General features: G+C 39.0%; 1 protein-coding gene and 1 non-coding gene across 2 annotated transcripts in view; both read right to left on the reverse strand.

Annotated features, from left to right (window-relative positions):
• The window catches only part of MET (MET proto-oncogene, receptor tyrosine kinase), a 113,563-nt gene that overhangs the window by 38,161 nt on the left and 58,215 nt on the right, over positions 1-17,187 (reverse strand). Inside the window, exons 3-5 of the mRNA XM_052638579.1 lie at positions 14,314-14,505; positions 5,864-5,998; positions 4,517-4,690 (exon numbers count right to left, since the gene is read on the reverse strand). Coding sequence (XP_052494539.1) covers positions 4,517-4,690; positions 5,864-5,998; positions 14,314-14,505 — 501 coding nt within the window. The remainder of the gene's footprint in view (positions 1-4,516; positions 4,691-5,863; positions 5,999-14,313; positions 14,506-17,187) is intronic.
• On the reverse strand, positions 5,244-5,315 carry TRNAW-CCA (transfer RNA tryptophan (anticodon CCA)). The gene has a single exon. It is a non-coding gene; the product is annotated as a tRNA-Trp (tRNA).

Consider the following 17,187-nt stretch of genomic DNA (forward strand, 5'->3'; position numbering starts at 1 on the left):
TAGACACACTTTGGGCCCAAATTTTACATTTTATATAACCCATACTTTTATATGCTTATATAATCTGGGCCTCTAGGTTGAACTCTGATCAAAACTCCTTCCTGGGTCCTAGAAGCTGAGCACTGATATATGCCTTGTTCTGAGCACCAGCTGGGTATGTGCTACATGCATATTGTTGCTATGGTATTCCCCACCCAGAGGAGAAAGTCACACAGTTAAAATACTTCTTTCTGTACCCAGTGTTTTCACAGTTGCATTTAACAGCTATCAGAATATCAGTCACGTATATGGTATTTAATACATATATGCCATTCATTCATTCACTGCTGCTGCTGCTGCTTAGCCACTTTAGTCATGTCTGACTCTGTGCGACCCTATGGATTGCAGCCTGCATGGCTCCTCTGTCCATGGGGATTCTCTAGGCAAGAGTACTGGAATGGGTTGCCATGCCCTCCTCCAGGGGATCTTCCCAACCCAGGGATTGAACCTGGGTATCCTGCATTGCAGGCCAGATTCTTTACCACTGAGCTACCAGGGACACCCCTATTCATTCACTATTTATTTATAAATCATCTGCTATGTGCCAGGCATCAATAAATGAATAACTGAACTTATTTTACTTAATACTTAATTACTTATTCTTAATTCACATTTATTACTAACTACCATTTTTTTCCTTTAAATATAGTCACTATTTGATATATACCAGCTGGTTAGTTAACAAGCTAAAAATGATGTAACATTTAATATAGTCAACATATTCTGTTAGAAATAGATAAAAACAGAATTGGAGAGGGCCTCAAGTATGATCTGTATTATAGCAATGTTTCTAATTATTTCTTTTGGCATCATTGTATATTTCATTTCTAGGATTGACTTATTTACTTCAGGCTCAGTATTAAATAATAGGTTCCTTTTATTATTGCAGGCTTACCTTTGGTGTATTAAAAGTAAAACAAAGTCATTAATAAAAATTTGGCAACTGTGATATAAGATAGCATTAGGCTCTTATGAAGTCTACAAGACAACTATTTTTAGGCTAAAACTATTAAAACAAATTTCCATGTTAAAAATAAGCTTCTCCTCAGCAGCTTTGTGACAATTGAGAAAGGAAATGCTCTTTTGGGGGGACATATTGTAAATTGTGCTGTAAAGTACAATGGTGGGAAAACATAGCACTGCTATACAGGCAACTCAAAAATCAGTAAGGGCATTTGCTAAAGACTAGTTAGTGAAAGTGTAAAAGTGATTCTTCTATACTTTAGAAGAGCTTTTAGCAAAATTCAAATCTGCAAATGTTACCATCCCTCCCAAGTAAATAATCGCAAACCAACGTCATACCTTTGTTTTCAAACCCCTGTAAAAGTCTTAGCCTAATGCCTTTTATATAGCTACTTTACCCATGAAATCCATTATACAGTTGTGCCTTTCATGAAAATTTACCTCGTCCATGTCTAGCCAATGAGAGTTGCTAGAAAAAAAATCTGTTTATTATTATGTTAGAAATTCAGTAGGAGAGAAAAAGACATCTAACCCTCCAGGGCTCTCTTCAGCCTGAGGCTGTCACACAGCTGTTATTTCCTCTTTTAATGAGGAGTCTTCCCCACTGAAAACAGCTGCCTAAGGCTGATGTTGGCCCGATCCCACTGCCTAGATCTCCCCTTTCTATGTAAAAACTGAAGTCTGTCACTCTACTTCATCATCACTTTCTGTATAAGACAAAGGGATTGTGTGATGATTTCAGAAAAGACACTGAGAACTGTTCAATTGGTGTGCTGGCAACAGACATGTGTGCTATTAATATAAAACCTCTGTGAGATCATCAGGATTTGAAAGGCCAGCTTTTCTTAGCTTTGCTCTCCTGGCTGAAAATTAGAGGCAGGCAACTGAGCTATTCTGCCTTAGCTTATGGGGTAACATTCACTCTTCCGGGGGAAAAGGAAAGACACAATCTTGGACTACACACCCTGGGACAGAACCAACAATGGGCTGGCAAACTGTGTTATCCTGAGGGTAGAGAAACTCTGTGAGAAGGAAATGAGTGTACGGCATAAAGCCACAGAGGCTGGATCTGGATAGGGTAGAAATAGCCACAAAAATAGCTATTGTCCTTAAACAGGTGAAAATGATTTAAATGGTCATGTTTTCAAAACCCATCAGGATAATACATGAGAAAATTAAAACAACAACCTTGGAAAATTAAAATCTGTCTCTTCAGTAAATGTCACAAATATATCGGTGGCAGTGTACTGCAGAAAAGAGATAAAATATCTCATGTCCCTCATAAGGTATCACTGCTGCTACTCATCTGAGTCTTCTGATCAATTAATTAACTGTTTTACTGTCTCACGGGACTGAACTCTAATCCTACAAGATATGACAATTTTATCCTAATAAATTCAGAATATATTGGAAAGTGCTCTTTCTTTTCTGAAGCATTTTTCATTGCTCTTTAAGTACAAGATCAGATAACATGTTTGAAACAAAATAACGGGCTTGCACTCCTGAAATATTTCATACGTGGAACTGCAGAGAATCTCAGCCACTGAACATGATGTACCTTGAAAAGCAGGTTGACTTACATTTATAGGAAAGTGAAACTCTACACATTAGCTGGGTTTTATGCCTGCAGCATTTAAGACAGATAAGAAAAAGATGAATAATCTGTCTTATTCTTTGCAGTAAGAATGCTAAATGTCACGCTCTAGTGCAGCATGAAATCTTCCTAACAACTATGAACCAAAAGGGATTTATGGACTCAGCTGCACTACTTTCTTTCTAACTGTACAGCCCAAGCCTCAGTGAATTGTGCGTGATACAACCCAACCTTTTAAAAATTTCCAGTTAGAGTGCTGGAGTTAGGGAAGGTGGAGGAGGGGAGAGTCAAACATTATGAGAGAGTCTGTTTCCAGAAAATTCTAAAATATTTACTGTTATTAACCATTTTAATGTAGCTTTCATTAATATTAATAACAAAAGGTGGTAAACTGGTCAAAATTAGATGTTTCATTTGTATAGGTTCTCAGTCTGCTCTTTATTTAAAACAGCAGGTTGGTTGTTTTTGAAATGAAATTGTTGTGATTTAATTGCACATGCATACGTGCACACACACACACACACACACACACACATACTCCCCATACCTTTCATGGAATAGCTGCATTCAGATTCCTGGTGTCTCAAACTGCCAAAGCTACGTGTTTTTAAAAGTATAGAACTGCATGTGGTTTTAAAAGTGTATTAAACACAGAAACAAAAAATGCATAAACACTACAGATTTAAATTTGTTGTACTATCTTCTCGTTTATTCTCTAGCTGATCAAACTGAGGCTTAATAATTGTGTCACACCTAACAAAAAATGATTTGGTTTAAAACCCAGTCACCCAGTACAAATCTTTGCCCAAACCGTAGCTAAATGAAAACAGGCATGTGCTTGGGGGCAGATCCTGTTCTAACTTGCACACTCTGTTTACTTGGGCTTGAACCAGGCGACCGACCAAGATCTTTAACTTGATTTTTTCACATGCATCATTTATTATTACCAAAGTCCAACTGTTCCACATGCAGGCAGAGAAAACACACACTGAGTCCTTACCAGGTTAGTAGCTTCAAGCAAAATGTATTTGAATCAAGAAATTTTTACAAATTGCCATGGAGATTTTCAGAGTGCCAAATACCTGCTTAAGCAAACAAGGCAACAGAAAGAGAGTGTGTCTACAATATCATGGCCAAAGTCGACCGCTAGCAGCTCAGTTCTCTAAGAGCAGGAGGCACTTTTGTCTTGTTTGGAAATGTGTCTCCCCAGTGTCTAGAAGAAGGCCAGCTGTGTGGTAGGCACTCAATAAATGTTTCTGGAATGAATTAAAGAATGAATTGGCTTGCAGAGTATAGAAGTTAGTGAGGTTATCAGCTTCTCTTCCATGAACTTTGAGAGAAGGTGCACAGCTACCTATGTGTCCACCATCCACTTGCCTCCCAACTTGCCCTGAGAAGTAACCTCTGCTCTCATCAATGATGCGATAGCCACCATCTATGCATTAGAAGGAACAAAACCCCCTGTTTGCCTGCTCCAGCATGTCTTGGACCTCTAGCTTGCATGGTCCAGGTTAGGGTTCTGTGTAATGACGACTAGATCCCTGTGTATGATGGAGTCTTATGTCTGGGCACCTGATAGATAAAGTAGCTGGTGAGCAATCAGAATGGGCAGGTCAGAATGGAACAGGTCCCAGTGTGAGGAAACGTAGAGCAGTGTTGCCCTCTAGCCACTTTACTCTTTTATTCACATATCTGCTAAGGGAGAGCAACTGCTCAAGGAGAGTGTGAAGCAAGCACATCCAGTGCAGGGTCCAGGGGCTTGTGCCCAAAGACACCCTAAAGAGAGAACCTGGAGGGAGAGAGGTGGTGCTTGGGCTGATGCTTCACAGAAAATGAATAGTTTGATTTTTGAATTTTTTAATCCATGGGATTTATGCTTTCCAAAACAAAACACATACGACAGTTGACAGAGACTCCTACCTTGTAGATTGTTGGCAGACAGGTCTCTTGAGTCCACCTTCCACTGGGGCATTCCTCCAATCGCACACATTTATCATGGCACCAGCCACACTGCACAAAGGAAGGGGCGGAGAGGCACTGACTGCAGGACTGGAAATGTTCACAGCCCAGGCCATTCAGCGGGATCTTGGTGATCTGTGAAGAGAAGTGATGGAAAGAGCTTCCAGAGGAGGGTTTTGTTTGCTTGTTAAATAAAAACTAAATACATCAAAGATACATATAAATATAATTTTACAGAGTCTAACAGAGATGCCACTTATGTGTGCACATCATGTAATAATGCTAATGTGATTAAATTAAAAATTTTTTTTCCTTCCCTCCACTTTTGGCACATATGTGATAAAAGTAACTATTACTGTCCAGTGAACACAAGCATTATCACACAATGTTAGAGGTTCTATTTAGTGGGGAAAGTCTGAGATGATTTTACTTTTCAAAAAATTTTTTATTGGGGAGTATAGTTGATTTACAGTATTGTATTAGTTTCTGCTATACAATAAAGTGAATCAGTTATAGATACACATATATCCACTCTTTTTAAATTTTTTTCCCATACAGGTCATTACAGATTGTTGAGTAGAATTCCCTGTGTTATACAACAGGTCCTTAGCCTACCAGGCTTCTCCATCCATGGGATTTTCCAGGCAAGAATACTGGAGTGGGTTACCATTTCCTTCTCCAGGGGATCTTCCCGACCCAGGGATCGAACCTGGGTCTCCCGCATTGGAGGCAGGTGCTTTAACCTCTCAGCCACCAGGGAAGCCCATTTTATACATAGTAGTGTATACATGTCAGACCCAATCTCCCAATTTATCCCTCCCCTGCTGAGATGATTTTAAAATAACAAGAGAGTATAATTTAAGCTGCTGGAAAACACACTTGAACCTCTGGGAAATTCTAAGTAAGGTTACATATCATTCTGGCACCAAAATGCACCTCCTCTCAGGGAAAAGGGATTACTGGCCAGCATAATCTCTTCCAACGTACACTTCAGGAGTTATCTGCCTGCACTAGAGTTCTGCCCTTAGGACTGTAATTCTCATTTTGTGTGTTTGTGTTTCTCACTGAGAAATATAGGACAAAAGGAGAAGTTTACCTCATGAAGATGACCTCCCATAGGTCCAATTTTCCCCAAGGAAAAATTTAACTTGATTTTAGGAGATGTCTGGAATACTCAGGAAAGAGCTTCATAGAAGAGAGGTAAATCCAGATGAAGGGAGAAGTTAAAAAGGACCAGGTGACAGTGGCTGTAAATATCCACTCAGGAGGAACCACATTGATGGAACCTTCCTATGGAACAGGGCTTACCTTCTTCCCAGTGACAACCAGTGTATAGCCATTCTGGTTTAGCGGGTGCTCCACAATCACTTCTGGAGACACAGGGTGGGAATCCAGCGGAAAATTCACGTGAGGAGTTAATGATCCTGATCGAGAAACCACAACCTGAGAAACAAACCAGGAAGCACTCTTAGTCCAACAGTCCAACAAGCTCAGTTTAAATATACTATCAGGGGAGAACGTGGATGATAATGGTAATACCAGATTAGATGAGCTCATGGATGTTTGAACGATATGCCCAACAGTTTATTGCACTGTAAATCAATACGTCTTCTAATCTCCTGCCTTGAAGACAATTCATTTGAACCCCCAAGACAGAGTTTTGCCTATGATCTTTTAATGATTTCTAGGAAAGGAGATCTTCCAGCCAATCAGTCAGCACATGCAGACAGACACATGCTCACGATTGTACTGGGAACTAGAGGAGCCAAAACTCAACCCAAAAGACCTCACTTATGCTACAAGGATTCTGGATTATTTTTAAATCTATCCTCCTGACCCTCCCACCGGGCAGCTTCCCTTGACGTACAGGAAAGTATAGTGAACAGGGAGTCTGGAGACCTGGAACTGGTTCCATAGATCTTTTGAGGTCGAAATAGGCCCTCAGCTAACTTTGAAATGATGTGCTGTCATTTCTTATAAACCATTGTCCCATCATACATTATTACTTTGATTATAAATAAGGTTCTGCTTCTTGGCCTGGTTTTATAATAAGGCCTGATGGTTTTAACAATGTCTTGGAAAGGAGATTTGATGAGTGGTGTCCTTCTTGCTGTCAGGTATTTCTAATTTGGGATGGTTCTCAGCTATAAAATTTCCATCAGTCTAGTCGCTAGAAACCAGTAATAATGAAGTCCAGGTATAAGATCAGAAGAAGGTGAACACTCAGACTACAGGAGAGCTTAGACGCACTCTCATTCTTAAATAGGCCATAACATTCGATCTACAGGAAGGTGCACAATGCTGAGCACAGCTCTGGGCTTGAAACTAACTTTATGAAATTGCTTGACACCCAAATACCCTTTTACATTTCACTGAAAGGGCATTTGTTTGCCATGTTTGAATCATGGGATAAATGTGGGCATCTGTGAGATTGAGATTAAATAATAAACCACTTCTACCTCAGCTTTCTTATCCATAAAATGGGAATGAACTGCTTAGTACTCTAACAAACACACAACATAAAAATGTTCTGGGGAACCAGTAGTATATTTTTCTTCAGCACAATAAAGGAGCTATTTACTCTGAAACAATTTGGAAAGATTCCCCAAATCCCTAATTTGCTCCCACAGAATCGATTGTGGATAGAGAAATGAACCAAGTTCACACAGGGCTGTAAAAGTTAAACATCATGACTTTTTTTTTTTTTTTTTCAAACATTTGCTCTACACCAAACACTCAACACGTTCAAAACAACTCCATTAAGCAGGGTGGCTACATTTGCACAGAAATTAAGTGATAGATAGACCAAAGGTCATTTGGTTGGAATGGGAAAGAATGAAAACTACTGTTATTTCTAGATTTAGGGCCAAATAGTTATTTGTGACTTTTGTAGGGAATACAAAAAAAAATCAGTTACCAGTGCTACCTCCCGGTGGTGCTGGTTTCAAACAGAATATCAGAACACCAGACATCTAAAGCTTCTACACCAAATTATTTCAGTTAACCAATTTTTTCTATCTTGACTTACTTCTGGTGCTCATCACCTCTTGTTTTTCCTACCCCTCATGCTCCCCTGCTCCCTATTTTAAAAAATATTTCTCTGATTGTTGTCAATCACTTCAAACTGCAAAGGGAAAAAAAATTCCTTTTCTCACAAGTAAAAACCAAAACAACATATCAGCTTCTTTTAATAACCTGATTCTGTTCTCTGCCTCATTCTGTGCTTTCTACTTCACTGGAGATTATTCATCCTTCTGAACTTTCCTATAGATATTTGAATTTTGCGTCTGTTTCTCTTATGCCTTACATTCTATTCAGACCTCCTACATAACGATGAGCTCCTACTTTTTTTCTCCTATCTTTCTGATCTCTTTAATATCATTCACCATATCTATAATAAGCAATCTCTTTTTAATATAATAAGTCATCCTCTTTGACTTTGGGTTTCCCTGGTGGCTCAGACGGTAAAGAATGCACCTGTAGTACAGGAGATCTGGGTTTGATTCCTGGGTTGGGAAGATCTCCTGGAGAAAGGAATGGTTTTCCACTCCAGTATTCTTGCCTAGAAAAATCCACGAACAGAGGAGCCTGGCAGGCCACAGGCCATGGAGTCCCAAAGAGTCAGAAACGACTCAGCGACTAACACTTACCCTTGATTTTATCAAATATCTGAAGTCCATTCAAATACCCATTTCCCAGAAAGAATTAATATTTCTCTTTTCACAAAAATGCTCTTTGCACCTCTGGAACTTGGATATATTGATTTGGTTCATTACCTGTTAAGACTCTTTATCTGGAGAACACCATATATGATGGTAACTGAGCCAGGCATTGTGTTAAGTGCTTTAAATAGGTATTTTGTTTAGTCTTCACAATAAGCTACAGGGTAGGTACTATTATTTTCCATAAAGAAAATATGATAGAGAATTTTAGCTAGAAAAAGTCAGGTTTCCAAGGAACTTTCTCTCATGTCAGAAACTGTTTGCTTGACCTCTTCTTAAACACTCAAATATACTCTTGGAGCACCAGAGTAAACACCAATAAAAAACTTCAACTCTGAGCTCCCAAGAGCCACTTGTGAGTCAAAGCATTAAAACAAATTTCACAATATGTTTGCCTTGCCAAATACTCCTTGTTTCAGTCATCTTGGCCGTACAAGTTAAGTGTGCCTAAAGAGAAAGACTCCACATCTAAATAGTTTCTGATAGCACAGAGGAAATGTTATTAGTACAGGCGACAAGTTCAACTTTTGATCATGAACTAGGATGAGTGTGGCGTGGTATAAAAAATGAGATGAAACAGAGAAGACAGGAAGGCTGGGGGAACGTGAGATGACTGCCTGGAGTTTCGAGCAGAGGTCACATCAGAGATGCAAACACCTTTTCAGCTGATCATTAGCCCCTTCTCTGGAAGGATACCTATTGCTATAAAATGCCAAGAATGTGTTTCTATCATTAACTCCTCACTTTCTCTTCTTGCCAAAATTCTAAGTAATTGGGTAATCACTTTAACTCTCAAAATACTCCTGAAGCAATGTTTGCAAGAAATAAGGAGTTCCTTTTGGTTGTCATGGAGATATTTTTAAGGACAGAACAAAATCCACCATTTAAATTTAATTCTTATGAAAACTCACCTGGCAGTCTTAGAACAATTAGTAAGAAATAGAGACTAGCAATTCTATTTTGAGTTTCTACTGTGTTGACAATTAATGCCCTATAAATGGGATCCCACAGAGTTCTCTTGCCCTCTTTCCACCATGTGAGTACACAGCAAAAAGATGGCAATCTGTGGACCAGGAAGCAGACTCTCACTAGACACCACATCTGCTGGCATCTTGATCCTGGAATTCCCAGCCTACAGAATTCTGAGAAATGTTTGTTTTTTAGAGCCACCTAGTATGCTAATTTGTTACAGCAGCCCAAACTGACTAAAACACCAGCAATAGGTTTATATCGTAAGTATGTGAAAGAAATTGATATTTGTCTAGAAAGGAATCAGATACGAAGAGCTTTGTTTCAACCAAGGTAAACACTGAGCATTCTAGAACTAAAAAAATGAAACATACGAAGTGGAGATCACTGATTGGTGCTGACAACTTAAAATCAGAAGTAGTAAGACAAAGTACCAGGTGGTAAAAGTTGAATTAAATGAAACTTTGCTTTGTTCTGTCACTCTTTTTGGTAAATGGGCACAAGTGTTTCTATACCAACCTAATACTACAAAGGCCAGGATATGTACAAATAGCAATTTTCTTTATGATTATAATATCAATGTGTGTGTCTCAACTTTTTGAAATGAGTCAAAGTGAGTAGAAATGAGTCAATACCAAATTGAGACCTCTGTAAAAAAAATTCAAGCATCTAAGAAACGTATAAGCTAGTAACGTTGTAACAATTTTAAAAATCCAAAACTTTCAAATCAATATTTTAAATATAATGACTACAGAATTAGTCAATCTATACACAGAGTATATCTGTCTGAATTTCAAAGAGGCTACTGATAAATATATTTCATTTTAAAATGCCTCTCCATTTCTTTCAAGTAAGCACCTGAATAAGAAATTCCAGTTATTCCCTGCTAACAACAACAAAAAAACCCCAAAAGGTAGCATTTTTCAATGTTTCAAATACTTATGATATTTTAAATTTCTATGCTATAAGAATTTATAAGATGTATGTATTTCAAGATCATGCATTAATTCATTTTAGGAGACTATATATGAACTGGGCTTAATTTTTTGGTATGGACATAAGTCTGTAATTATTATTTACAATAGATGTTTTTTTCCTCACAGAAGAAATCTCAGAATCCATGAAACATATTTTCTTCTAAAGACATATACCAAAGTTACTGTTCTTTATAGACGTAACTAAATTCATGATGTATGCCTTAAAAAAAAAGGCAGATGATATTTTTATTTGATCACTTTATAAAGGAGATAGGTAAGTCAGCAATCTCTGAAGAGAATGTGGAAGTTCAAACTTCGTTTGGCTGTGTCCCTGCAGCACTGATGAGTTGATGATCTGTGTCTACATAGTCTAAAACAGCAGTAATCCCAAATGTAACATGCTGCAGGCTTCAGCACAAAGCACTGAAATACCATGATGGTGGCACAGGAACCGAAGGAATTTGGAGACAGGGGGTCAATAAATAGATTGATTCTTTTTACTGGAAGTGAGTGATTACTCTCAGGTTCACTGATTACGAACATAATCCTTTAGGTAATGGTTGTAAGTAATGACCATGAGCTAAGGATGTCTTTTTAGGTGATCCCTACCTCTTGAACTTTCTTGCTTAAGACCAACCAGTCCAGTTAAGAGAAAAGAGCTTATGGGTGGTAACAGCATCACAGAAAGGGGGATGGGGAAAGAGAAGGATGATACCAAAGAATCAAATGACATCTATGACAGCGCTCAGGCAGCGGCCACTGTATGCAGACAAGCCAGTGAATGTGGAGATGAACTTGCAAAAAGTCTGGAAAGTGTGTCCCCACCCCCACCCCATCCTCATCCACTCACTCTCCCTGGCCTGACAGTCATGCACAAATATTTTAATAGCAATGCTTGCATCTAGAGATTAAAGGCCTTATATAAATGCTGTAAAAAAAAAAATCAAGCAAGCATTGTTTTTGGATGTAGATTAGACGAGGAGCTCAGAAGGGGAGATGTGGGCAATCCCTGTGATTAGTCCTGTGATCTTCATGAGTATCCCGCTCCCCTCTCCCACGTAGCCCTGCACTCTGTGCTCATGTTCTCCAGCCTTGTTCTTTCCTACATCCCCACCCCCTCCACAACTTGTAAGAAGCCCTGCTCTTACTGTTTACTTACACTATCTCCAACAGTGTTTATCATATTATTTTACTTCAAAGCATCCCAAGAGAGCAATCACACAAATAAAAACTGTTTTTGAAATCTAGATCTGCATTGACATGGCTCCACAGATAGACCTGAATATATGTACACAGTATATTTAGACATAGCTGCACCTGTATGAGATAAGTTACATGCTTAAATGTTAGAAACATGTAAAAAATGTCTTCTCTTCCATACATATAATATTGTTAGCTAAACAATATAAGTCTTGCTAATCAAATAACCACTGTGAAATACCTGATTCACTTTGCACCCAACAGCTGGAGCTGAAGCTTGTATTCCCAGCCAGAGCTGAACATAAGCACAATAGGAAAGGCAGAAACAGCTGCAAACTCTTGGGAGAAAACATTTGCAAAGCAACTTTGCCTTTAGGCTTCAGGGTAGGAAGGAAGTAAAATCATTCTTCTGTTCCTTTTCATGTATAGCAGCTGTCTTTGGGGAAAAAAATTATGTCCCTTCTATTTTGTAACAGAAACTTCATAGTATTATTGAAACATGGGTTGTAGAAACTTAGGCTTGGCCACAGATTCAGCACTTCAGTGCAGTCAAAACATTTACAGAAGTTAAGTCACTGCTTGGATAGATTAGGCTGGACGGTCCCCAAGTTTTTGCTGTACTCCTGACTCCATCTCCAACATTATTTGCTGTAAACAAACTGGATTTTAGTGATGGTGATGGTTTAGGATTATTTACATAAAATTTTACCAAATGGAATTCTCTTAGGCAAGTGGCAGAGAAACAGATCCTCTCTCAGAGAGTCTCAATAGCCTTGTTTTTTATGTCTTTGTTTTCTCTAGGTCTCAGGTACATGTTTCTATTTTTCCTACTAAAAATTTAGTTCTTGAGAGGAAGGTTCTCTGTCACAGCTTCCTTTACCTCACTTATTTGCCTAGTAAAGCATAGTTAGTATGTTCCTGATATATAAGGAATGAATTGAGAGTTACCTGGTTTCAAAAAATCAAGGATATCAGTGCTTTTCATAAGAAAAGTATTTATTTAAATACTAATTTTCATCTTTGGTTTTAAAAATCAAGGATATCAGTGCTTTTCATATGAAAAGTATTCATTTAAGTACTTATTTTCATCTTTGGTATTATGGATGCACAGGTATATTATAGCTTCTTTGATGAAAAAGCTGGGAGATAAGAATAAAACATTTGTTAAAGCATTTCTATTCTAATGAAACTGATATATATAACATGCCACTTGGTGAAATCTGTCACACAGCAGAATTTACTCAGTTATTAAAGCAATCTATACAAAAATGGAATTTTATTAGAACTTCAGAATCTGGAAATAGGCCAGGAACCTTGTGATGTGAAAAAGTGTCAGACCGAAAGCGACTGTAGAAAGCTTATTAATATGGAACCGGATTGGTGAGGTAATACACAACATAAGAAAACAAAAGCAGAAAAAAAGATAAAAGGAGGCAAATGAACATAGGGAAGCCAGTGAGAATTCAACAGATGCTAGTTTCAGTCATTCTCCTTCAGATTTTCCTTGCAATTCTCTAGAATAACATCAATATCAACTAAAAACACAGATAAACACATAACAATACGCATTTTACAAGGATAGTAGATATGACCATATTTCAAATTTGGTAGAGTGCTTGTCTATGTGGGATGGGGCTGGGCATCTCTCCTTAACATTTTGAGGACAGAATTAAATGGTTTGAAGTGGGTAAATAGGAACACTGGGCTGGGAGAGAGGGAGCAAGGAAGAAAAAGCATAGTTAATTGTGAAGCAGTGGGAGGAGGGGAGATCAAGTGTGGAATCATTTAGATCTATACGATTCGTTGTGAAGTGGGAAGGTTTTATTTACACGTTTTATGATTTTGCAAAAATTCCACCAGGCCCACTAGTACAATTAGAACATTTGATGCATATCCAGACTGCTATAAAGACAGTGGTAGTTTTAAAAAAATATGTTTTGTTAAAGAATACAGATAGAGAATGTACAAATGAGCAAGTCATAGGAAAACATCATCATCCTCAATTGCTTCACTGAAAGTCATTTCCTGACCAGGATGTTAATTATGTCAGACGATCACGAAATAAATATCTCCCTTTTAAAGAAATTTCTAGTCTTTGTGGAAAGTCAACATTTCCATAGATACCATCGTCATTGTGCATTAACCAAGAAGCTACTAACGAACTCATGTTGAAAGCACTACCAATAACTATTAAAACAGTAAAACAGACCCAACATGAGAGCATCTTAATTTCTGCAAAGTGCTAGGGTTTTTGTATCTAGGAGACACGATAACTGCAAGTCTGAAATGTGAACTTTTATTGTATGGGAATACTGTTGCTATCCATTAAAAGCGTTTCTTAACAAAATCTGGATCTTTTTCCCCCAGTGTTTGCACTTCTTTGTGTCTGACCCCATCATTTTGCAGAATCAGAAGAGCTGGAGTTACAATGGGATTCTGATGATAACGTCCCTTCCTAATGCCTGCCAATATTTCTCAATGATGTGAATGTTTCTTCTCATGGAGAAGTACAGTTCACACAATAGCTCTCCTTTGATCCGTAGCTTCCCCTGAAATAGGAAAACATCGCCTGGAAGTGCTTTAATTGTTTCATTTTATTTTCCAATCATGTGATTTAAATCATGAATGGAAAAAAAAACCCTCAAACTGTTCCAGGCAAGAAAATTAAAGCAACCGTATTTAAACTGAAAGCTTTAAGAATTTAACAAAAAAAGGCCATACACTTAAAGAAAGGGACTAGGCTTCATTGTTTTGCTTTCAGTCTGTGTCTCTAGCTTCCACTGTGATTTTCACTTTATAGTATTTGCCAACACCTTACTGTAAAAAGAGAAGCAAATTAATTGTATGACACTGGATAAAACAGACACAGCCACTCTTAGAAAGCATGTACCTGCATGAATCGACCTTCTGACGTCCCGAGATTAGCGATGGTGAGATCTCCTTTGATAAAGGTGGATATAGATGTTAAGAGGACTTGGTTGAACTGGCCCATGAATAAGTCAATGCGTGGCAAAGCTGTGGTAAACTCCGTTCGATATTCATCATTGCGCACTTCACATCCTGATGAATTTCTCAAAAGTGTCTGGAATAAAATACGGTCATAGAATTAATGTGAGTCCAGATGTGAGCAAGCTGTTAGAAACTTCCTGGTGTGTTTTTTCAGAGGTTAGAGGGAATGGTAAGGATAACAGACAATCTGAAAATGGACACATAGCCCCAGATAGGCAGAAACGGTTCCAGTGATCTGAATGACTTCAGCATCAGTAAGTGCTGTTGTATACACACAGACGCTAAAACTAGGGCTCCCTCGGTGGCTCAGATGGTAAAGCATCTGCCTGCAATGCAGGAGACCCTGGGCTTGATCTCTGGGTCGGGAAGATGCAGGAGACCCTGGGCTTGATCTCTGGGTCGGGAAGATCCCCTGGCAAAGGGAATGGCAACCCACTTGAGTTTTCTTGCCTGGAGAATCCCATGGACAGAGGAGCCTGGTGGGCTACACCACGGGGTCGCAAAGAGTCAGACACGATGGAGTGACTAATACTTGCACTTTCACTTTCTAAAACTAGGATCAGATCTTATCATCACAGTTGGTACCACAGTTCCACATGTAAGTACATAATAACGGCCACATGTAAGTACACAAAAATGGAATTCAGCAGGCGCTAGTAGGAGAAAAACAAAACTATTAATGTCTCAGGCCTGGACATAAAGGCAACACTTCTAGCAGGCAAGTCCAATGAGATGGATATCAACTGGAATAATCATAAATGTGGGAGTCACACTGGGACACTATATTTTAAACTGTGTGCCTTTGTGCATTTGTGTACAGCAAGGTGGTGAGGAGTGATGATTTATAGAAAATTCATGAGAAAGCAGCAGAGAACCAACCCCAGACCCAGGTGCCTGCATCATACAGCAATTATCTATATGTTTGTGAAATTCATGTTACTTCTGTTTCAGTTCTTCCATTCGTAAAACTGAGAAAATTACAGAAATGCACCTACCTTACAGAGCTGCTGTAAAGATTAAATGAGCTAGTTTATAGAAATCTCTTATAAAAGAACCCAGTACACAGAGAACACAGAGAAATTGTCCTCACTATGGCGAAAGGCTCAAAAAATGCAAAAGTTATACATTAAATGCTTTATTAACCAGCTAACTAAAAGGCAATTACCACCCAATCAGATGGTAATTTATTTTTTAGTTTTAACTTCAAGTGAAAGGATTTAAAGAATACTGTTCACTAATACATGACAAGCACTTGGATCCCTCCCTTCTTGACTCTTCAGTCTCCTGCTTTTCCTTCTCAGTCAGTTCAGTCGCTCAGTCGTGTCCAACTCTTTGCAACCCTATGGACTGCAGCACGCCAGGCTTCCCTGTCCATCACCAACTCCTGGAGCTTACTCAAACTCGTATCCATTGAATCAGTGATGCCATCCAACCACCTCATCCTCTGTCGTCCCCTTCTCCTCCTGCCTTCAATCTTTTCCAGCATCAGGGTCTTTTCAAATGAATCAGCTCTTTGCATGAGGTGGCCAAAGTATTGGAGCTTCAGCTTCAGCATCAGTCCTTCCAATGAATATTCAGGGCTGATCTCCTTTAGGATGGACTGGTTGGATCTCCTCGCAGTCCAAGGGACTCTCAAGAGTCTTCTCCAACACCACAGTTCAAAAGCATCAATTCTTCAGCACTCAGTTTTCTTTATAGTCCAAATCTCACATCCATACGCAACTACTGGAAAAACCATAGCTTTGACTAGATGGACCTTTGTTGGCAAAGTGATGTCTCTGCTTTTTTAATATGCTGTCTAGGTTGGTCATAACTTTTCTTCCAAGGAGCAAGAGTCTTAATTTCATGGCTGCAGTCACCATCTGCAGTGATTTTGGAGCCCCCCAAAATAAAGTCTCTTACTATTTCCATTGTTTCCCAACTATTTGCTATGAAGTGATGGGAACAGATGCCATGATCTCAGTTTTCTGAATATTGAGGTTTAAGCTAACTTTTTCACTCTCCTCTTTCACTTTCATCAAGAGGCTCTTTAGTTCTTCTTGGCTTTCCACCTTAAAGGTGGTGTCATCTGCATATCTGAGGTTATTGATATTTCTCCTGGCAATCTTGATACCAGCTTGTTTCATCTAGTCCAGCATTTCTCATGATGTACTCTGCGTAGAAGTTAAAGAAGCAGGGTGACAATAGACAGCCTTGCTGTCCTCCTTTCCCTTCTACTACTTCTCAGACTGCAGCATTTGTCTCCTCTGCAGGACCATCTATGTTTGCCTGTCACTGTTAGGGTTTCTCAAGGCTCCATCCTAGGGCTGCTCCTCCGCTCACTCTTGATACTCTCTACCCAGGATACGTCTTATTCTTTTTAGTTGACACTCTTACCTGTGCGTCCAGGCTACACTGCTCCTCTGAGCTGACTGTACATTTATCAAACTGCCTACAAAACTGGCATTCAGACATCTCAGAGACCTCAGGCTCAACATGACCAAAGCAGAAACAACAATCCTCCTTGCCCGACCTCACGATACAATGGACCCCAGCAAATGGCTCCACCATTTCTCCAGGTGCACAAGTTAGAAATTTAAGTGTCATCCCTGATTCCTCCCCATAAACAGTCCACTGCCAAGTCCCATCAATTCCACTTTCTAAATATCTCCTGGGTCCATCCAGTTTTCTTTATCTCCACCATGGCAACTTCATCCAAAGTACCCCCATCTCTTTCCTGGACTGTGAGAATGGCTTAACTAGACCTGACTAATCC

The sequence above is a fragment of the Budorcas taxicolor genome, chromosome 4, assembly GCF_023091745.1.
Source record: "Budorcas taxicolor isolate Tak-1 chromosome 4, Takin1.1, whole genome shotgun sequence".
NCBI classification, from domain to species: Eukaryota; Metazoa; Chordata; class Mammalia; order Artiodactyla; family Bovidae; genus Budorcas; species Budorcas taxicolor.